Source organism: Orbicella faveolata, unplaced genomic scaffold (genome assembly GCF_042242905.1).
Source record: "Orbicella faveolata isolate gen_17 unplaced genomic scaffold, um_ofav_v1 contig_37, whole genome shotgun sequence".
NCBI classification, from domain to species: domain Eukaryota; kingdom Metazoa; phylum Cnidaria; class Anthozoa; order Scleractinia; family Merulinidae; genus Orbicella; species Orbicella faveolata.
The window spans coordinates 2239840-2263268 of NW_028301566.1; the positions used below are offsets into that span (position 1 = coordinate 2239840).

At 37.7% G+C, this 23429-nt stretch overlaps 2 protein-coding genes and 1 pseudogene across 4 annotated transcripts; 1 reads left to right on the plus strand and 2 right to left on the minus strand.

The window, feature by feature from the left end:
* Positions 1 to 1913: 1913 nt before the first annotated feature.
* Positions 1914 to 8733, minus strand: LOC149101595 (14 kDa phosphohistidine phosphatase-like). Of its 2 annotated transcripts, XM_089275629.1 has the most exons (4): positions 8546 to 8733; positions 4865 to 4989; positions 3789 to 3856; positions 1914 to 2725 (listed from the first exon to the last, which is right to left on the minus strand). In XM_089275629.1, the coding sequence occupies exons 1-3, from the start codon at positions 8700 to 8702 to the stop codon at positions 3803 to 3805; spliced, it is 336 nt and encodes a 111-aa protein (XP_089131755.1). In that variant the 5' UTR covers positions 8703 to 8733; the 3' UTR covers positions 1914 to 2725; positions 3789 to 3802. The 2 variants fall into 2 exon arrangements, with proteins under 2 accessions (XP_089131755.1, XP_089131754.1); XM_089275628.1 differs by lacking the exon at positions 3789 to 3856 and having other exon boundaries at positions 8546 to 8732.
* Positions 8734 to 13823: 5090 nt separating this feature from the next.
* LOC110064851 (uncharacterized) lies at positions 13824 to 15886 on the minus strand. The gene has a single exon (XM_020771955.2). The coding sequence runs from the start codon at positions 15763 to 15765 to the stop codon at positions 14770 to 14772; it is 996 nt and encodes a 331-aa protein (XP_020627614.2). The 5' UTR covers positions 15766 to 15886; the 3' UTR covers positions 13824 to 14769.
* Positions 15887 to 19640: 3754 nt separating this feature from the next.
* On the plus strand, positions 19641 to 23276 carry LOC149101596 (uncharacterized; annotated as a pseudogene). The gene is made up of 2 exons (XR_016202822.1): positions 19641 to 20183; positions 20739 to 23276. The product of XR_016202822.1 is annotated as an uncharacterized LOC149101596 (transcript).
* Positions 23277 to 23429: the final 153 nt, after the last annotated feature.

Below are 23429 nucleotides of genomic sequence, written 5' to 3' on the forward strand. Positions count from 1 at the left end.
TTTGAATCCGGAATTTAAAGTGAGAACTTTGAATCCGAAAACTTTTGAATCCGGAGAGTTTTGTCGTGTGAACGATTTTCTCTCGAATCCAGATATTTTTCCGCCTGTGATCTTTTGAGTTTGCGGTGGAACGAAAATGGCGGATTACATGATCCAGTCGTAGTCGAGTCGTAGGCGCATTGATGGCCATTTGATGGCGGTCGCTGGGTGATTACCTCGTGCTGTTTCAGGTGTAGGTAATCACTTTTATAATGGGTAATGCCATACTCCTCAGAAACCGTGCCCAATTTATACTTTACTGCGCAGATGACGACGATGGCACGATCGAAAACCTCGACGGTTTTCGACCCTAAACCCTAAGTAAATACCTGGAGGAACCTGGCATGATGGACAACAGTACCGTGGTCAGCGAGTTGAAAGAAAACTTCAGACTGTCTCAACCTACCCCTAGCCTTATTTTCGGAGGCATTTTGTTTCTCGTTGTCGAGGCAACAAACTGCTTGTTAACCATTCCATCATGAATGTTCCCGGAGTTATCGTCGTGTATAAACGATTAAGAATCCGAATATCCTTTCACTGTAAACCCCTACTAATCCGAATACTCTAAAATTGATGAATTCGGGAACTCCTTTATTGTAAACCTAGTCCTAGATCGACCACTGTAATGTTTATTTGTCTACCAGTGTTTTGATCTGCAAATTTCAGTTAATTGATCAAACAACCAAAGTAGAAAAGATGGATTTTTTTCCCAGTATGATTGAAACTTAAACGCAATTTCTTCCTCGGCTAATTCAATTCAAGAAATTCCGGGTTTTCTAGCTGAGTTTGAGCATATTGTGTAGGTACAAATTTTCTACACAGCTAGAAGAGCTGAGATGCCGTCACGCAGTTAGTAGTCTATAGAAATTATGGTATTTCCACTTGACTTTATTTGTCAGTCAATGATTCAGTTGCCATAAATCATAGAGGATTGGTTAAGTGTATCTCTGAAACTGCTACTGTGTTGTAAGTTATCAGTGAAATCAATAAAATAAACAAGTGTTAAAATCATTTCCCGGAGTACTGTAGTAACGTTCTTTATCATGGATGTCGTGGGTGTCGCAATGCAAATGAAAAAACATATATATTTATACTAAGTTAAACAAAAAAAACAAAAACAAAAAACAACAAAAAAAACATTTTCCATTATTTTATCCACACAACGTTTCAAAAATTGCTTTCATCGGATTGCTGGAAACGAATATTTTACTCGAGAGTGGCTATCCGCGTCACGCAATTGCTTACATTCCAACGGCGGATTTTGGGCAAAATCTATGAGAAACACAGGCCAAGGCGGGCGACTTGAAACCATTTGCCCAGAGATATTTTTTGATATCCTAACAGGTGGGTGTATATTTAACCCGTAGAAAGTGTTTTTATGGTATTTAAAGTTATAGCCCATAGAAAAATATGGCGATGTTTTTAAGCAATAATTCTCTTGCGACATACTGTAAAATTTTGCGTTTCAGTTTTACCTCTTTTCGGGCTCAAAACTAACTTTGATTTATTTTATTTTTCGCTCAGTCATACTACCAAGACCTGAACTGAATATAAAATCCATTGAAAGATTCTCAAGTAGTTGCTCTGCGGAGCGCGAAGCAATCAAATATTCGGAAAATTCAGCAAAACCGGAAGTAGATTTTGAGCCCAGTCGGGTCGAAATCGTTTTAGGCGTATTTCTACCAAAGAAAGCTGTATTAGCAGAAACTAACTATGGTCCGTTTCTATTCTTACTAGGACCTATCTATGGACAAAATACAAGCGAAATCAATTTTTCGACCTGTGCCATTGATAGGCGATTTAGGTCCATTTTTATAGGCATTCACTCTTAATGATTGTGCAGAACTGATGGCTCCCATGAAATAGAGTCAGTATGGGGAACTTATTTTCGTCTTTATTGTCTCCAACACATAGTGTGTTAAGATAGAAAAGAAATTAAAACTGTATTGAATGTACCGTAATGGTACCATACATTATACCTATAGCTGCTATTCGCTGTGAAGTAGACTTTTAGTGAGTGACCTTTATCCTTTGACTAGTAATAATTTTGTCAAGAGTTTATTGGTGTGAAGGTTTGTTTACAACTGTCTATAACAATATTTAAAATAGAAATTCATAGACGTAAGCTTAAGGGTAGATAACAGTATCCACCAGAAAAAGCACCATCCAGCGGATAGTGTATATAGTTTGTTTTGTTAAATTAACTTGATAGCGATTTAACAATTGAATAGCATTATTATCCATGACCACCCCTTGGATGACTATAGCCAATTCTTCATTTGAGCCTTTCAATTGTTTTCTGTTTAAAAGCAATTCGAATCCTGAGCCATATGAAATAAAATGTCACATTAACTCATAGTTGTTTACAACTTCAGAAAGGCTTCTAGAAAGCAACGATACAATCATGTATTTCTCACAATAAAACAGTGAAATGACACATGATTGACTGTTTCATCATGTGTATAGGCATCCACAGCTCACTGGTCAAGATCTTGGTGCAGTGACTCAAAAATCCCATGCTGAATGTGCTGTATCTAATAATAAATAAATTTATTCACTAGACTTCTGTTATCATTTCTCAAGTTGGATCCTAGTAACCTTCATTAGAAAATGTTATACTTTGGTAGTCTGGATAGACATTCTTCAGTTTTTCCACTGTGATAGAGTGATCTGCTCGACCAAACCCCTGAAAACAAAAATAATAATAATTTTAGGAATGTGTTATACCCCAAATAAATTTAACGGCAAGGTGAACACAATTAGTTAATTCATCTGAAGCAACTGAATGGTCTACAGGTTTGTCAGAAACAGTCCTGTACCTCTGTTCATGCTACTTCTCTGAAAAGGGACATCTAAGCAGTGAACTGCAAATTTGTCACTCAGACTGTTAACATTTATTTGTTACTGTTTAACTACACGATAATTCTTTCATATGAAGTGTTTAATGGTCAAAACATTCAAGTCATCAGTTCAGTAACTTCTGTCCCTCTAATACTTAATTTATTTTTCTTTCAGGAGAAGCAGTCATGTGAGTTTTGTGAGCTCCAAAAGAACATCCTGTTCTTGCTACTCTAAATCCTGCAGTTTAAGTCTGAAACAAACATTTCCAGTTACATACTTATATTATTATACGTGCACTAGAGCTTTCCAAAATGGTGACGTGTTTATAGTTAAGGATACTGACAAGAGGATACACACTCTATTTATAGTAGCTGTAACCCATCTAAAAGTTAGTTAAGAGAATTGCTTTTTTAAATCTGGGTGTTCTTTTTTTAAACTAATTTTTATTATTATCATCATTATTATTATTATTATTTATTTATTTATTCATTTATTTAAAGTAACACGTCTTTAACAAATTACATGTGTCACAAATTACAAACAAGAAGATCTGTTAGATCTTATAACTGCGCTTTTAAAATTTAACTGTTTTCTTAGCACTACTGTTTAAAGTTTAAAGTTTGAACTATCCTGAGTGTTGATAAGTTAATAAAGATGGTGAATTTTAAGCTCGGTAATGAAATGTGAAGGTGAATTAATCAACATGACACGAGCGTGGGACAAAGAAAAATTCTGAGTCCCCGACAGGAATTGAACCCATGACCTCCCGAACACCGGGCGGGCACTCTATCCACTAAGCTATGAGAACTCATGGAGAGCAAGGCCATTTAACTGAGTTCATATATGACAGGTGTCCTGCATACTGCTAGGATCAATGATAAAGGTGTGATTTATGGAGTCTGGCTCACCACAGTAGATGCAGTCACTGTCTGTATTTATCCCATATCTGAAGAGTTCTTTCTTTGTAATGACAATCCTATGAATAAATTTGAATTGAAATTCTTTCAACTTATTTCCTTTGCATGTTTTTGAAGCCATTTTAAAAACATCTGTCCAATTCTCTGTGTCTATTGAAATATCTCTTTTCCATCTTTCCGGGCCAGTATGAGGTGATTGGTGTTTCTTAGCGAGAAGTAGGCAATAATAGTCTCTTGCCCTATACGTTTCAAAATTGATTTGACTAGTTTCATTCAGTAAAAAAAATTTCCAGTTTTCTCTATAATGAAAGATCAAATTTTGCCCTAGGACTTGTGCTCTGTTCTTCAAGCTCACAGGAATTGCACTCAAGATTTGATAGAACTGGAGAAAGTTTGTGTCACAATGATATTTAGCTTGAAATTCTTGAAAAGTTAGGTATTGACCATTTTCATTAAAAAGCTGTTGGATCATGTGTATACCCTTGATAAACCATTCCCTTATAAGTAGCGGTTTCCCATCAACCAAGATTTCTTTGTTATCAAAGAGAATGGTGTCAGTTCCTTGATCATAATTGTACAGATTCTTGATTTCATCAAATGTAATAAGTATGTCTCTATAGAATGTTGGAATGTGCCTTAAATATTTGACATTGTAGTTACATTGAAGCAGGAAATTGAGACCTCCGTGTTTGTTAAAAAAATAGTTCGGTACTACTTTCCAATTGCAGTTATCTCTAAAGAGAAGTCTTTTGATCCATGCAAGTCTGAGTGATTTTATTGTAAGTTTAATGTCAACCATCCGTAAGCCCCCTGTAGAAAGGTCTTGGTACATACTGGTCCGTTTTATTTTGTCCTTCTTATTTTTCCAAAGGAAACGAAACATTTTATCTTTTGCCATTGGCACTATTTCCTTAGGGACGTTAACATTTGAAATTGAGTATATTAAGTCAGACAACCCCAAAGATTTAATTATTAGTACTTTTCCATAGAGTGTTAATCCTCTTGATTTCCATTTTTCTAAAGAAGGAAGTCATCAGTGTACAACAAAAAAAACATGTTTAGCTTACCATGGAGTAGCCATACACAAGGATTTTTTTGTCAATTCTGTCATGTTGTATTCGTCCTCCACCAACACACTCACTTTTCAATCCCAGACTTTCAATTTCAGCCTCAACTTTATCATATATGTCAGCTGAAGGGATATTTAAGCAAAAATGTTATCACCATACACTTGGTTTCTCCAATACAAAGGGTTAGCTACGAATATTAACCTACTGTACTAACCAAGCACAAGGGCTGTACTGGGGAGATATATAGGCCCATTGGGTTGTAGCAGTATGGACTGAGTGCAAGGCTCCCTATGGGTACAAAATAACCAAGGGCCAATGCTCCCCAGCGAGCTAAGTTAGTATCAAGGTAGTTTATTATGTAATATGAAGAAAATGCTTACAGGGCTACGCTCCTTACAATTGTCAACTTGAGGAAAGTTTTTCATTAGTTTTTGACAACTTTTTGATGGCTTTTTGAGTATCTCTCACTCTTTAATTAGTACTTGCTCTTTAATTAGTATTAGTATGAGTTTCTCTTTTCCCATTTTGTTCTCGATTATTAGTGTTAACTTGCTCTACTGCTACTTAATTTTTGAGTTATTTTTTTGTAAAAAAAATACCTCTTAGTCGGCGCGTCGGGTATGTTATGGACGGGTCAATGGGTGAGTGAGTGAGTGAGTGAGTGAGAGATGTATGTATGTCACACCAATCAGATTGGATCTACTATGAACAGCCAATCAAATTCCTTGTTGTAAAGGTAAATGGTGCGTGAGAAACACAAGGTATGTATAAACACAAGGACTTTGGTAATTGAAAAATAAAGAGAGACGTGTATGTTGCCGTTTCTTGATTTTTAGTCCGGTTTGGAGGGGAGTGTGACAGTTACATACGTACATTGGGTTGTTTTAGAGTGCATAATTTTCAGTGTAATGGGGGCTAGTTATGAACGAGATGAGTCTTGAGTTTTGAAACAGTCCATGAGTAGTAGGCAAATGGCACAAGATAATTTTATTTTTAATTACAAAGGGTAACTCGATACTCTTGTTTTTCACAAGGAGTTAATTCAATTAGAGGTCACGAATTGTCGGTTCTAGTTCTTAGGACATGTTTTAGAGGAGACGAGACTATTTAGATTTGAAGCAGTTCTAACGTTTACAATAGTAAGTGCAGGTAACGATTGTTTTGCTCTTATTGCATGCAAATATAACGAGATATTTTTATTTTTTAGTTACAACGGGTAATTTGACACTCTTGTTTTTCACAAGGTAGTAAATTCAATTAGAGCTGACGAATCGTCGCCACTTGTTCCTACGAGATGTTTGCTATTTTTAGTTTCAAATGGTAACTCGACACTTGTTTTTCATATGGGAGTAAATTCAATTAGAGCTGACAAACAAAAAAGATTTCATTTCTAGAGTGTTTTTACGTCTCTGCAGTAGCAGTTTAATATTTTTATTTGATGGGCATTTTATGACATTCTTTTCAGTCCGATATTTTTAAAGGTAAAAAGTATGAAAACTGTTCAAATGTTCTTTGAAGACTGTGTGGCACCAAGTTAAAGTGCAATTGAATTAAATCAGACTTTCAACGTGTCAGAGAGGTTTTTTCTCTTTCTTTAAATTTTCGGTGAAGTAGTGCTGTTGCGTTGTGTTGTGTAAAAAGGGTAAACTTACTACTCGTATAAAATGCGAAAAGTTCTCTTAACTTAAGTATTTTTGAGCAAAAATTCCTCTTGGGGGCTGGAAGGGCTCCCGAGGGGGTACTCCCAGAAAAATTGGTTGGGGGTGTGCGGCCCGCTTCCCAAAACCCTCACCGTATTTATGACTAAAATCTGCGATATTCCTTACCCTATTTATGACCTGACCAAAAATTCGAAACCCTATTTACGACCTGACCCTCAAATCAAAACCCTGTTTCAGACCTGCGTTACAATTAGCTCCCTAGTTCAAACCAATGTTAAATTACCGTAAACATATAAATTTGTGAAGGGCTTTTATTGATTTTCTTTTCGATAATGATGAAAAAGTGGCTTCTTCTTAAAACATACCCATATCAAGGCTAAAGGACAAAAACCATACCCTATTTATGACCAAAATGGCCAAAATCAGCTAAAATCGATACCCTATTTATGACCAAAACGGCTGAAAAACCATACCCTTCGGGTCCGCACAGACCTATATAGCCCATATAAGGGAGTCCCCCCCCCCCCCCGGGGGAAGGGCTACGTGATCGGTGAGTGAGGGAGTTATGCATGTGCGCGTGTCAGACCAATCACAGTGTGGGTTGTATCAAAGAACGAATAAAATTGCCTGTTAGAAAATAAGATGGTATCTACATTAATGTGGAGACGTGTCAGATTACTGTAGTTCGTTCAGTCAAACATTTTATGGCTTACTATTTAGTTATCTTACCATTACCGATGTAACATCGTATGTAGATCATAAACTCCCAGTTTCTTTCTTGCTGTACATCGCAACCAAAAAAAATTGTCAAATCAACCAAATCATTACTGTAAACAGTTCCATTAATGCTCCTATCTCCGAGACTTATAGTTCACAAAAAAATAACTCTTGCACGCCTTGCGTGCCTATGTTTTAAATTATGTGTTATGTATGCTATTTTGGTTTAATTTTTTTTTTTTTCTCTACTGACCCATTCTGATATGCATTCCACCTCTCACCCTCCCTCTCTGGCTCTCACGTCACCACTCACTCTCATGGGTAAGGCAGATGACTATTTCAGGTTTGTGGGCTCTTCAACTTCCTCTCCTCCCCTCAGTCTTCTACCCTTCTCTTCCTTCTCAACATATGGACCGTATTGTTGGCTGAAGCCACCCAGGCAACTGGGTTAATACTTACTAATGGTTTAACGGTATGTATTAGATGAATGTTTCTTAGGGTGTGAAATGTCAGCACCTTGTTTACTCTTCTGGATAAAATGATGTTTGAAAATAATGATCTTTTCGGGTAGAGACTGGCAGTGAATTTTGACATAGCTATACCTGCCAACTTTTTTTCAGTAAAATGCGTGAGAGTTTTTGTCTCTTCCGAAGATTTACTGACGGCCTCCTGAAGATTGCCGAAGATTTCCGCCAACTTCCCAAGATTGCCGAAGATTTCTGCCGACTTCTGAAGATTGCCGAAGATTTCCTATTATCGATTAACCATGACAAAGTAAACCGGAAATGTGTCACGTCACACAATCTGAACACGAGTTGGTGTCGCGAACTCAGTACGCGTAACGGAGTGAGCTTGAAGACACTTTTTTGCTGTACTCACCAACTGTTTTACGCCGAAAAAAAATTAAATTTTTATTTAATCGGTTTTTAAGCAATTACACTCGCTATTGTCAGTTAGGCGTGAGAAATTGGTCTGAGTGCGTCAGATCACAATTTTAGATCCGCAGGCGTGAGACTCACCATAATGCGTGAGAGTTGGCAGGTATACATAGCTGAAGAGGGGTGGGTGATAGATTTGAGTCCAGTGTCAGTTGTTTTCTCTAATTAAGATACAGGTTGAGAAAAACCAGCCCGCCTTCGATCTTACCGATGTTACTACACAGTTCATGTAACTCAGCTTAGCAAGGCAATGCATTTCTTGGAGAGAAAATATACAAACCCAATCGAGTGATTAGTGAACCCCCAACAGTCTGCAACATCAACAGAAGTTCAACATTACAGTGATCTGTCACTCAACGTACCGTGGTAATCCGCCCAGTCGAATCCTCTTACTATGTATTTGAAAGCACCACCCGGTGTTTTATCCATCACTTTGATAAGAATGTATTTGAAACGTCCATTAGCATCAATGTCCACATCAGGAACATTCGGAAATTTCGTCGAGGTTCCTTCCGCCATGTTAGCCGTGAATATCGCCTGGGGAGCTGGGTATCCTCGAACCAGGCCCTTGGAAAATTTCCCTCAACAGGCCCTTTGCAGCTGGGGTCACGTGACCAAATTTTTCTTAGAAAAATTTTATATTATGGGCTATAACTTAAAGACTGCCAGAAATGGAAAGAGCGCATTGAAAATACCTTAAAGGCTAAGTTTGAGGCCCCTGGAATTAAAGAGTAAGTTTATACGACAGTTTGAATTTTCGGAAAGTTTAGAGGATTTGTATTAAAATGTTGCTGGGGAGCAAGGCCTTGCTCTCCAGCAACATTTTCCATACAAATCTTCTTATTCTTTTAAAAATTCAGACCATCATGAAATCTCCTTCTTTAATGAAGGGGGCCTCAAACTTGGCCATTTTGATATTTTCAACATGCTTTTTCCATTTCTGGCATTCATTAAGTTATAGGCCATAATTTTATGAAAAATAGGTCACGTGATGGCTTAGCTGCAAAGGGCCTATTGTAAAATCCCACGTAAAGCCCAAATGATTACTGGCGAATCATTGGGGCAACCTGAAAACCTGGGGAGTTACCAGCACTGGACTAGCATCCCATACTGGCCACCTTATGCTAAAGCAAGAGCACCTTGACCTCTGAGCCAGCGGCAGCTGAGCTTAAAATGCTCTACCATTACCGGTACTTCAAATCAATGGCAAGTGAACCTCAGAGAACTAAGGGAGCACATAGTAATTACAATGACCCAGTGCCAAACACAAAATAGCTCATGGATGCACTGGGCATCTATGATTGCTTCTTTCTTCACTTCTGTTCACTTGACCACAATATCAAGAAGAAACAACCTCTCCCAAGAAAATTACAGTGGTTTGAAGAAAATTAGACAGATGCTACAAGATTAGCCCCTAAAGAGTCAATTTTGCTGATAAGAACAAACAGAATAAATTATTTATGTTCCTTCTTATATGTTCCTTTACAATTCCCCTATTATGCCATATTATTACCAAGTAAGGTCATGCAAAATGCTACCAGTAGATGCTACTATAGTATATATTAGTCTCTCGGTTGTATTTGGTTTTATTCCAAGCAGTCAAGCAGTCTAGAAGGTCACCGCTTTAGTTTAAAAGTCTTTGTTTAGTCCAGTGGGTCCTAATTTCTGTGTCTTCATTGTGAAAACACCCTTTAAGGATAGAATAACCCTTTTATAACAAATTATTCAAAAAGCTGGGTAGCTGTCAACAAAAAGACTACCCTACCTCATTGCTTCATTTATCATATTATTTCAATCTATATCTTTCTTCAAAACTGGTATCAGATTTAATAATCAAAACTTTTTTGGACAGACTTAAGCCTTGTATATACAAATACACTCTTTGTTGTTGTATCACATATATAATTCTTTGGTCATTTGTCCATTCTTTCCTCAGCACAAATTTAAGTTGGATAACATTCTAAATCTAGTTTATTCCCACTGTGCTGATAAATTTGTCTCTCTGTCAGAATGAGCAGACACACTCTTGTCATCAGTATCCTCTGAGTACTGCAAGGTCTTTCTTAAAAATGGAATTTGAATGTTTTCAGCATGGAACATTTGTCTTTGCTCATTGGGAAATGCACCATCAACCAGTTGAATAGCGTCGTCAATCAAATCAAAAACCAACAATTCCATGAAGCACTGAACGTGCACATCACAATGCCCATCAAAAGTCCAAGTAAGTTGCTTCATTGTCTGTAAAGCAGCAGGAGTTCTTTCATCATCCCGCTTGTCAACATGTGTCCATTTCTGAAAGGCTTTCCATGTTCTAATACGTTGTTCTTTATTGTTCTCATCTCTTACTTGTAACAAAATTGCTGAATTGGACCTTCTGGCATACAGTAACACTTGCAGCCCCTTGCATGTACTTGTGACTTGTACTTTGGATGTATATTTTGTAGGAGGGATCTGGCCTTTCTTAAACCTAAGATGGCAACCCATCCGCCCATCCTCAGTCTCTACTATGACTTCATTTCCTGTTGTCATGGAAACTGCAGTTAAAGTGCTATTTACATTGGTCACAATATATTCACTTGCCGTAGCATCTATGACTTGCAAGATGCCAAAGGAGCATGTATCCCATACAAACACTTAAAGTGCCTATGAAATAAAAAATAATTAATGCTTATTTGAAAGGCTATTTAAAGTAAAAAAAGAATGGCGTTTTCCTTTTTGGAATATCTTTTTTCGTTTTAGAGATATTTACGTTTTTGTATTATGCAAATGAGGAAGGTGATGACGTCATAGGTGGTTCCACTAAAACAGTATAACACTCAATTGAGAATAACTCTAGAAATATTAAAGCAGTGTTCTTTAAACTTAGCACCAGAAATGTACATCACAAAAGAAACAGAATGACACCCATCATGCCATTGCAATGACAACAGTTATGCCACTGGTCCTGTTTTAATTGAGACTAAAATTCCCAGATTTTATCTTAAACAAGGATCATCCACTCCCAACAATCTAATGGGGAGAGTATGAGACAGTATGGGAACCATGTGTGTTCCGAGCAAGACCTCTGTCTCACTTTAAAAGGTAGCAAATGGAGATATTTGGTTTTTCACACAAAGAGACTAGAACCAAGAGTGTTGTCATGGCAACAACATTGTAGGTTTCATTCTGTTTCTTTTGTGATTTACATTTCTGGTGCCAAGTTTGAAGAACACTGCTACAATATTTCTGGAGATATTCCTGATTCGGCATTTTATTGTTTAAGTGGAACAATTTGTGACGTCATCACTATATATACAAAAACGTGATTATCTCTAAAACGAAAAAAGATATTCCAAAAAGAAAACGTCATTCGTCTTTACTTTGAGAAGCCTTTCAAATAAGCAGCAATTATTTTTTTATTTCAAAGGCACTTTAACATAATCGTCATTGCTGAGCCTGATGTGAACGTAATTCTTGCTCACGCTCACTTCAGGTTCAAAATTGATGATGACAAATGATACATGAGCTTCCTGTGGTTCTGCTTTGGGAAACAGAAGCATGTACACAAGTTTAGTTCCTACAACGTTTGTTGCACAGGAGATAACCCTTGCGCATGGAATTTCGACAGGTTTGTACAGCTTGGTGACGTAAGAGGCTAATAAACGTGATGATGTGTTATAAGTTACACAGTGAAATGTTGATCCTGATTCAGGGAGATTCTTTGGTGCAAAAATGTAAGTAACTTTGTCGTCTACCTCATCCGTCTTCCATGGTTTTCCCAACTGAAGTGATTAGATGTACTTCTGGGTCTTTTTCTGCTTTGAAATCATTTCTTGTTGAGGAAAAGGTGGTTGTTATTCATCGTGGTAGATGCAATAATAAAGCGTATTATCGTTTGTCTTACGATGTAGTCACTTTAGATGTAGATCGCGACGTTTCGACTGCTTTCTGCTACTCTTCTTCGGGCGATAAGGTCGACTGATTGCACGGTATTATTTATATCACAAAGGTCGGCTGTGATTGGTGCATTTCGATCCTCTGATTGTTCCATTGTTCCGGCGAGTAGCTGTTCCCTCAGTGGTCCGCTGTTGTACCGTTCTCCTGTTGTTGTGCATTTTGATCGTGGGCATCCATGCTTCAGGAATTTCAATTCCACTCTCCCTGTTGATGTTATTAGGGTGAAGTCTTACGTGAATAGCTTCCTTGACCCTACGTGTGTACCAGTGAGGATCTCGATCAATAAACTTGACCTCATTCCAGATAGGATAGTGGACGGTCTCGCGGGCGTGTTCGGAAACGGCGGAGGTCTGGGTACGGGCGAGTCGTATATCCCTGTTGTGTTCTTTGATCCTCTCCTGCATAGATCTCCCTGTTTTCCCGATTTTTCTATGGACCTTATCGCCTGAAGGAGACTTGCACTAAGCAGTCGAAACGTCGCGATCTACATCTCAAGTGACTTCATCGTGAGACAAGCGATAATACACTTTATTAAATCATTTCTTGCCTAAAAAAGCAAAGTACTACAAATTATAGCTTAAAATTATAGCAAATAAAGTAACAAAACAGTACATGCAAATAACATAAATCTAAACAAAATACGCACAAAAAATAGAAATTTACACCAACTGTTTCTCTACTCTTCCAAAAGAAATACCAGCCATCATTAGTGTAACTTGATGTTACGACAGCAAAAAAAAAATTGTCGGTAAATTGAAAATTGAATAGAATTTTTAGCACTTCTAGCTCTTTTGTCCAAGCCTGAATTGTTTTGTAATTATAGGCAATTTACACACATATGCATTACATGTAATTATTATGTGGCTGTGTCTCACAAGGACTGGGAACTACCGAATTCACGAATTTGATTGGCTGAAATCGATATTGACCGCGGTCTAGATTTTCCCATCTAGACCGGCATCTAGACCGGTTTCATTTTGCGTTGAAAAAGTAGCAAACTAAAATACAAAAATGTCCACCATTTTCTTTTATTTTCTTCTCAATCATTTGTGGAAGTGCCAAAAAGCCTGATGACAAAAAAAAAAGTAGAGAGGACGAGCAAATTTCGGCAGGTTTAAGTGAAGCTCATCGCCGTTCGCAAGCAAAATGTCAGCTAGTACAAACCAGTTACATTAAACGAATTAAAGTTTTCTTCTTTGCCATATAATAAACATCTTATTAACCGAGCTAAGTCGGTCTGTATGGGAGAATCTTGACCTCGGTCGTGTGTACAGACCTCACTGCGTTCGGTCTGTACTCACGACCTCGGTCAAGATTCTCCCATACAGACCTCCTGCTCGGTTAATAATATAAGAACTAAATACAGATTGCCAATATGAATGATTACAAAAAATATACTACATACATGTACATATAAAGAAAGTGACAAAAGTTTCGAAGACATGTTTCGACAGAACCAACTGTAATCTTCAGTTGACTAATGTACGAAGTGTTGGAAGTTGAATTTATAAGTAGAAAAATGCTAATTGTGACAACAAAATGAAGCAAAGCCTTTTCTTTAATTTCTTGACTTGCCTGCTATTATCAAGACCCTTGGAAATATATAGAGAGAGTTTAGATGTAGAAGAATTTTGATCATGGATCCCCTTTTCTAATCTCACCCGCAACTGGAAAAAAAAAAACAAGAAAAAAAGAAACAAGAAATTTCAAAACCCTTTTCACACATTTATTCTTATGCAACGTAATACAACGTAAAATTTATAGGGGAGGCAAGAACAACCAAGCAAGCAAAACATTGGATAATTATTGGAGCATTACAACAACAACAACAGCAACTTTATTCGCTCTTGTACTTTACATTAAGAATATTTCATGCCATCATTCATGTACTGTCAAATACAATACTTTCGCAGGGCTCAAAATTCCGACTGATACAATCTCCAATCCGACTACGTGTAACATTTCATGGCAACCAAAACTTCTGGTTTAGTTTCCATATAGCGACTACATTTCTTTGTGTTGATGATCAATAGCGGTTATTTCCTCGGACATTTGTCCTTCAAGAAAATAATAGTTAAAAATAATAGTTAAGCTGTGAGTTCGCTCTTGTACTTTAAATTAAGAATAGTTTCATGTCCAAAGGCGCTTTACAAAGTACACTTAACAACAATGTAAAACCTATGACAATTTTCTTACGAGTTAATTCTTAAAATAGTCTAATGTCGGAGTTTTTAAAGAAATTTTTAATATTCTAATTCTACATAATAAAATACTACAACATTAAGTATTAAAGCTATACAAAATTAATGTGCGCCTTTCCAAAAAAGTTGCGTCTTTAACTGTTTTTTAAAACAATCTAAGGGCTCACGTAATCGTATATTCTTCGGAAAGCTAAGGAGTTCCAAAGAGTTGGCGCGGATACAGAAAAAGATCTATAACCGTAACAACATAGATCATAGAGTGAAATTATCAATTTCTTATCCATTGGGAAACTAAGATTGCGCTTGGGTACATGAAAACCTAACAGATGGCGGTTGAATTTTATGGTGTCTCTCGAAGTGGCAAAGTCTAAATGTGTAATCTGGAACCGTATGTAAAGCGGAAATTTGAATCTTATCCTGGCTCTCTCTCTCCCACTACATGCGTGCACTCACATCAAGGAGTATGTCTGGTCTGTTTGTTCGGTCTGTCGGACTTCACGGATGAGAAGTCCATATGGGCGCACATCATTATTATCTTTTGGAGACAACCAGTAGTCAGCTTCTACTCCAGTATCCGAAGCACTGATGATTTTAAGGTGACCATTAAGATCAGGATTAACTCGATTCTGTAAAGCAATTTTGTACCTTTTCCGGTCGTAAGTGAATTCCTGCGCATACAACCTTTCAACCATTTCAAGGCTTGGATTTGTGTAGATGCCGACACCAAACTTAGTTGCTGGCCCGGGTTTATAGCCTTCCTTCACGATCATCTCTGCGCTGCTCATATTCGTTCCGTAATAAGACACAGGCCATTCTCCTCTTGCTTGGCTCGTCCGGAAACCATTAGGGCCAAGCCAATCGTCGTTTTCGTACCTTCCAAGAGCCCTGAGCCCAAATCGCTTCCAACCGTACGGTCGCTTGTACTCGAACCCCCCTCTCATGTATCGTTGACCATCATCTTTGACATCAGTGAAGTCGTAATCGAACTCAGGAGCAAGGTACTCTTCGTTTATTGTGAACGGACCTCCACCTCCCTTAAGGCGAAGCACCAAGTAAATGGTGCTTCGGGGCTGTAATCCGTGGTCTTCCACAGTTCGATCGTCATCAAGACACTTATTACCCAATATTAGGTCAAACTGCTCCAGTGCTATCTCTAATTTTTCCTGAATTTGAAGTTTCATTTCAAATACAGAATGCCCCTCTGTCACCTGTAAAGTGAGTGTATTACTAGGGAAGCCAATCCCAGATCCAAACAAGCCTCTCACAAAAATTGGAAACGTCTCATGTACAGGTTTTGGGGAAGGCGGTCTGAATCCCAGCGGTTTCATCACGTGTGTTTGTTTTAAAACATCATCGATTGAAAACGTCGCTCCACCTTCCTGTAGTACCACTTCTCTGCCAAGGATTGCTGAGAATCCTGCCCTTAAAAGCCCTAACTTGGACATTTCCACCGAGGAAGGCAGTTCAAAAAATAGCTGTGATAAGAAGTTCCGCGTTTAGTATCGGGACAATTTATGTAGGATTCTATGAAAACCGACTATATATGTCTGTCTGATTCGCCTCCGTAGACATTGTTCAAACACTCATTAATAATTCATAAGCCCACTAACCTATCAAACGGTCGATAATTCATCACGTGCAATGACTTTACATGGATAAGACCTCCTCCTTATTAGCATGCGGTGTTTTATCAGATATAAACACCCTGCAGGTGACTTATGACTATTAATTATCGTCATGGCTTGTTTTTCTTGCATGCTAATATTTCCCTACAACAACGATTTGAACCACTGTTTAGATTCTAAAGGATCACGCTTTGTGTGAAATGTTTTTGAAGTCGTCCAAAACTCGCAGCACGTGTTTCATCAGGTCTGAGACCACTAGGCTGCTGATTTGATGACTCATTTCAGCGGGAAAGTCCCTCAAATATGACATCACTGATCAACTTCCCGTTTTTCTGAGAAATGTTACGCAACATCAAATGTCACAATCAGATAGCAAAGCAGTTTTTAAAATGTCATGCAATCATTTTAAACGCACATCCACACTGAAAATACACATAGGTTTCCAAATATATATATATATATATATATATATATATATATATATATATATATATATATATATATATAAACATATTTTTCCAAAAATATAAAAAACATATACTTTTCCATGAAATATTTCCATAAAATATTTCCATAAAATATTGCCTTAAAATAGAAAGTAGTATACAGTTGGCTTGCAAAGAAATCATTTTTCGAAGAAAAATGATTCCGTTTTGCTAACTCCAATACTGCTTTCAAGCAAACGAGAGATCAAATGAGGGCTCTAGCGCTTAATGATTAGCTACTCGTAATAAGATTTAAAACGTTCTCTGGCTAAAAATGTTAAAAAAAAAACCCAAGCTTTCGACTGCCTAAACTAACGTCTTCTATGGGTGAAACTGATGAAAGAGGCGCTAAAAATTCTAAAATATAGAAGTGTGATATAAATGAAACAATAGAATAAAATTATGGAATAACCTTATAAATTGTTGCCAAGAAGAACACTATATTGTCCTGGGAGTGGACAGAAGTTATTGTCTCGTATTGTTTGAAAATTATGTTAAATAACTCTCGCCTTAAGGTTTGTACAGTTTTGAGAGAATTTCAAATATCACTCGTAGTGTAAATCCCAAACTGAACAAGCTTTCATACGTAAAATTTATAGACGAGGCAAAAACAACCAAGCCAGCAAAACATTAAGATAGCACACACACCACAAGTCTATGAATCTCGAATATGTTTTTTTTTTTGCTTGGCTAACGTTCGCATTGCAAACGTGCTGACATCTTTTTTTGATGACTTCCCGTTTTTTGTTTTTTTGTTTTTGTTTTTGTTTTCGTTTTTCGTGGAAATCCGTCGTGATCAATTATTCAAACATGATCACTGACCCGTGTGCTTCTTCGGCTGTACTGCCACAACGTAATTCTTGAAATCTTGCTCAGCTTCTAAAGAATCGCCAAGAAACATCAAGTCTGAACTTCTCTCCAGAGGTAATTTTGTTTGAACTCCTTTTTTGTATGAAAAGTAGAACATGTAGTCCATTTGTTTTAGGGATTAGCCAGGTGCGTCTGAAATCGCGTTGTTTATAGTCCAATGTTAAATATTTCTACTGACCTCAATAACACATCTTGGTTGTAGCTAAGCTCAAAAATCCCAAATCTAGTCTGATTAGGGCTGTGTTGAATGTTGGATTATGGTTGTGCCGTGCCTTAGGCCCGATCCAAACGCCGCTCCACTCATGCCGCCGAACCAAACTTGATTAACTTCGACTTCAGAGCGACTTTGGAGCGCCGGCTGGTGCAGACGGCGTACTTGCGTCGAACTTAATTCGGGAAGCCGGTGGTAGCAATTTTCGACGAGAAAATATGCGTTCTGAATTCAAGAACTCTGCCCAAATAGGAAAGCTGTGACTAACATTTCGCTGTTACAGTAATATTTAGTGAAACAAATTCAACTCAAGGTTCGGTGTTTGTATTTAGACAGGTTTTCTCCCGGTTAATTCGACTTGTTAAAGGGAAATCTCATAAGCTGGGCTATTACCACGAAAAAAAGCAAAAAATGAATTTGCGTGAAAGAAACTCGCCTGGCACAGTCCCGTTTCTGATAACTTTAGCCACGACTTCGAGTTTCATGCATGACTGGTCGTGCCACTCAATTTTGAGCCAATCACGAGTCCCATTATATGAAAAATACGTTGCAGTAATTTATGCATTAGGTTCGACACATGAGGAGAACGCCATTTGAATCAGCTGCCGCTCCAACGTCGCATAGTGCGACAGACCCTGTCGAATTTAATGTTGTTTGCCGCACCAAACTTAACCTGCCGAACCAAACTGATTCAAACGCCGCTCTTCTGCCGTACTTAACTCATCAGTTAGGTTCGGCGCATGAATGGAGCGGCGTTTGGAACGGGCCTTATTGGCCGAAATGTTTGTGTCATTCGGGAAACTGATAGCATTTCAGACATTTCAGTGGTGATTCGTGAAATGTAAATCTGGTTGCCTGTGGGCAGTGATTCGTGATTTCGTCAGATGAGTATTTGTTCAAATCAAATCTTTAGCAATGCCAGGTATTTGAAGATTATCAAAGGCTATTTAAGAGTCAGTGTCAGTAAAAATCAGATATGATCATCAAAATCGCGTACACAGCCAAAAAAATCGATTTCGCTCATATTGTCTATATTGATAGACCTTTGTGCCAAAGTAAACCAAACAAGGTTAGTTTGTTCTAATATTCATATTTTTGAGAGTAATTAAATAAAAACCGTCGAGTCCGGATCGAGCCAAACTTCGATATTCGAACTATCGAAATTCTGTCAAGTCCATGGCTTGTCAGCGTAAGTCGAAAATTATCTGTGGATTTTCCTTTGCAATAACATTATAGTTAGGGCCTCGACCAATTCATTGACGGCATGAAAAGCAGATATTCTCAAGTTATAAATATTTTAAGGATTTTTTCTCGAAGACAACTTGCGGCTTTTTTTTTAAATGGCTCTGGTACCCTAAAACAACTGCCGAAAACGCTTGTCGGGACGCCAAGAAAACCCAGTAACTATATTGCAGATATAGTTTATTCTTGTATTCTACGCCCTCGGAAAACTGTACGCTTCTAGGAACAGATAATGTCCGCGGACAAATATCCGAGCATATTTTCTCGCCACATGGACGCTGTGTTTATTATCCTTTAAATATTTTTCGCAACACGCGCAGTTTTGAAAATTGGGAAATATCACTCGGATATTCCCCAGTTTTAGCTGCGGCATGAGATCAAAACTCTTATCCAAGATGACCACTCAGGGTCCGTTGGCAGTCAAAGGGTTAAAGTGCAAATCAATCAATCTTTGATTTTTTGTCCTACAAGTCCACAGTTGTTGACAGAAAAGTTTTTATGTTGAGTACTACTATCCATCTGGATATTTTACTCAGATGGGCACAATGGGCAGATAGTGTCTCTGCCGATGAACACTATCATGTCACGTGATCAATTTACCAATAATAAGAATTGGAGAAAATTTAGTGGTGAACTATGAAAGGAGATAGTTGATGAGGCCACAGGCCAGTTCACCACTCATCTAATGGTAGGAACATGTTAGTAAAACAAAGTTTTGCCACATTTTTGTTGTAACTGAGGACAATCTTTCTGCCATTTCTGTGTGCTTTTGTCATCATCACTTATCTCATGACTGAGGACGTGTTTTTTAAAGGGTAATTATGAGGTGGTGATATCATATAAAGCCTGAGACTCCCTATAGTGTACTGTGTCAATTAGTTTTGTATTCATAGAAAACATAACATGTCCCACAGGTATAGTGAATCCAAAGAAACAAGGACATTGGCTTTATTCCAGGTATGCCGTCTCCACAATTCAATTTGGCTGTTCTGTTCTTCATGAAAGTCATTTTAACATTCCTTCAACGTACTACTGAGGGAACTGTTTTCAACAACTGCATCAATTCCACCAATGTAACAAATTCCTGCAGTGGCATCACCTATGAACAGGTCTATAACAGTTTAGCAAAGTCAGAGAACAGTTTCAACATTGAATCAGCTTTGTACCCAGCCAAAAAGCCATCCTCAGTTCAGGTGTTTGTGAATGTGTATGGCCCAAACAAAACAGAGAATTCAGTGTCTGCACTAAACTACACTTGGAGCATATCCTGTTTGCACGCTGCTTTTCCTGCCAAGGTCCTTGAAGTTTGGTCTCTCGGGTCCATCATGGTGACAAGGCGCACTCAATAGTTAAATTTAACAATTTCGATTCTCTGCTGTGACGTGACACAGGGGAAATTAAAAGAACACATTGATGGAGTACTAGCAGCAGTAAGTATAAATAAATAAATAGTTAATTGTAATCAGTATCATTTACATTAAATTTCACTGTTTCTCTAATCTAAAATCAAAGTGTTATTTCACATCAATATTAACCTGAGTCCTCCTAAAGATAGGATAAATTCTAGCCTGTGAACAGGCTCTCGAGTCAATGATTGGGGAAAGAGAGAGTACGAAGAAAGAGAAAAGAAGAGAAGGGTGGGGGGGGGGGGGGGGAGAAGGGAGAGCTCTGCCCCCATTTTTTAGGTATGTTTTTAATCATTTTATCTGTTATTAATAGCATTGTAACACTTGATCAATATGTATTATTATCATATGATTAAAAACATTATTTAATATTAATATGATTATTAATATTATTATTAGGGGTCTTTTTTAAAATGTAAATCAAGTATTACATACAGTTTACCTATTGCCAATTATGACAACTCTATTCTCCCTAGAATGCTTATCTATTCGACTAGTAACTTGAATTGCCAGTAGAAATAACTAATTAAGAAATTGAATGAAAGAAAATGTCTAATAGATTATTTTCCCTCCCTTCAGCTTCAAGATTTGGCTGTTAAACCCAGTATACGAGATCTCCAGCTGAATTCTGCGGAGTGTGTCACAGAAGGCCATAAACCAGACATTTTGGCTACAGGACAAAGTTGGCGCATAGGAATAATTTTGTGTTGTTCTTGTCTCTTTTCCATACTGAGTGGACCATTGTTGGCATCTTATGTAGTGAACTACCAAGAAACACGACCAGAGATTGAGAGACAGACAATAGATATTTTACGTAATGGTTTATTAGTAATATCCCTATTTCCATTTACTTATTGCATTATTTTGGCATCTAAGTTTCAAAATTTCATTCCTGCAATATATCCATTGATTGCAGGTCTAGGTTTTGTGGTAGGAGGAAGTACACATTGTTCCTGTCCTAAAAAAGTAAAGTGGTACGCTATGCCCTTCTATGTAAAATGTGCGAACTTGACTGTTTACCATTTTTGTTGGCTGTTAATTGGTATTATGCTGAATCCAACTTGGGGGCTCGCTGTTTTGCTGGTAGTTTGTCTTGTTATTGGTGTCTTCACCTACACGGTCTTCACATATAAATCTTCTGACAGTGATCATGGTTGCCAGTCACTTTTTTCATGTTTGGCAGCTTTTCTTGCCGTTTGTTTTCTTATTGTTGTGGTGATTCTTGCTGGGCAGTCATATCATGGAAGACAAACTGCAGATGAGGTTTTGAAAGATGGGGTTTTGTATTTAATCTCGGTATCTTTTTCATGGCTGTACTGGAAGCATTGTGCTTCTAAAAATTCATCCCCCACTTCGCGACAGCAGCCAACTCCTCCAGGTAATTCATCCGGCTATGGGTTAGTCACCGGTAATACTACCATGGCAGAGGAACGTTTCTAGCTGATCAGTGTACTTGGCTTGTGAACAATGGCCACTGACTTACTAATAGATAATAAGCTTGAGATTTCTAGGTCATAGTTGGCAGGGCTGAAGGATGCATGCATACAAGTTGTAGACCAGAGTTGGACTTCAAATTCTCCTTAGTCAAAAGCTAAAGTCAAGTAATATTATAGTCAGTCATAGCCAATAGTCTGGCATTTCTAAATTAGCTGTTGTGATATTTTTACATGTAGTTTTACTTTAATAGCTTGAGCCAGTTACTAGGTTAAATACATCTAGTATTATATGTAATCAGATTTTTAGGTCATCTTACACGTAAATTCTTGTGAATTTTAGAACTTGACCATATTTGTACATAAATATCATTATATACTGGTATGTTGTCACCCTAGTAGTGCAGACTTAGAGTTAGCACAATTTTAAACAATTATCAGTTAGAAACTGATTAAGATAGAATCCTAATTTATTCTTAACTAGTAAATATATATCTAAGCAAATTCGCAAAAACATGCCCACTAGGTTTTGGCCTGGATTCGGGCAAAGCCCGAATCCAGGCTAAGCCAGCGACTTGAAACCCAGGGGGGGCTCCGTCAAGGCTAGGCTGGGCACATGGCCCAATGCCTGGCCTATCTGCTGGTGGCTTGCTGGGGACCAGCTGTCAAAAGCAGGGGGGAGGGGAGGGTGTCTTTTACTGACACCTCCAACTAGCTAGAATTTGAATTTTCAGTGTTAAATAAGCTTGATGTTGACTGTTTCTGGGTATTTTACTCAGTTGTTTGACCTTGTTTGAGGCTTCTGTGTTGACATGGCACTCTGCTGGAGTGGTCCATGCCAAGTGCATGCGTAATTGGCCAATCTCCTAGCCGGGGGGGTGGTCAGAGGACTTCTGGCCGCTGGGACTGTCTTTGAGTCACTGCGGGCATGTTTTTGCGAATTCGGTTAGATATACATGTAGAATTTTTTAGTTTTGGGATCAGACATAAATTACATCCGATCCCTTTTCAATAAAATTTCATTTCCGCCTGGACTTTCCGTGACATGTATTTTACAAGTTGTTGCCATTTTTGTCATCAACCTGTTGTAAAGAGCCTCCTAAATGCCTCCTACATAATAATAAGCAGAGGCTCTTTGAGGAAGGAAAGATTCCCTTACCGGCACAAAGAACATCTATGTAGTCTACATGTAGACCTTCTTGTCTAGTATCTGAGTCTTGAATCAACTAAAAAATATGAGAAAGATTTTTATACCCAGTGGCTACTCAAAAAAAAATTTCGAGTTTTTCGAACAAGACCTTCCATAGAGCAGTCCAGTCTCTGATTAGCTCATCTCCCTTTACTCTGACACTGTAAAGTGCAGGTACATTGGATGTCCATAACAGCTCCAAAATCTGTATGGCTGTCTGTCACTTGACTGTGTAGTTGTTGATGTATGTCATAGGTGATTCCTATCAAAGTCATGCAGGTAAATGTATTTTATGTTATGTGTAAAGTGCGGAAATTGAAATTGAGTTTGAAATTTCATTAACAAATATTATCATTCAATATAAATTTGTAACTAGCAAAACATTCCTGGCCAGCTAGGGGTCTTTGGTAATGCTCTGTCAGTAGATACATGTATGTCGAGAGTGCATTTATCAATAAAATTAGTGAGGTTTTTGATTCTTACTATTGTAAATAATTTGAAGACTGGTTCTGTGTAAAAAGTTACATGTATGTAGAGAGTGCATTTATTAATTATTATTAATTATTTATTAATTATTATTAATTATTACTTTACCTTGTAGAATAGTTCTCACTTAATGATTGTGCAGAACTGATGGCTCCCATGAAA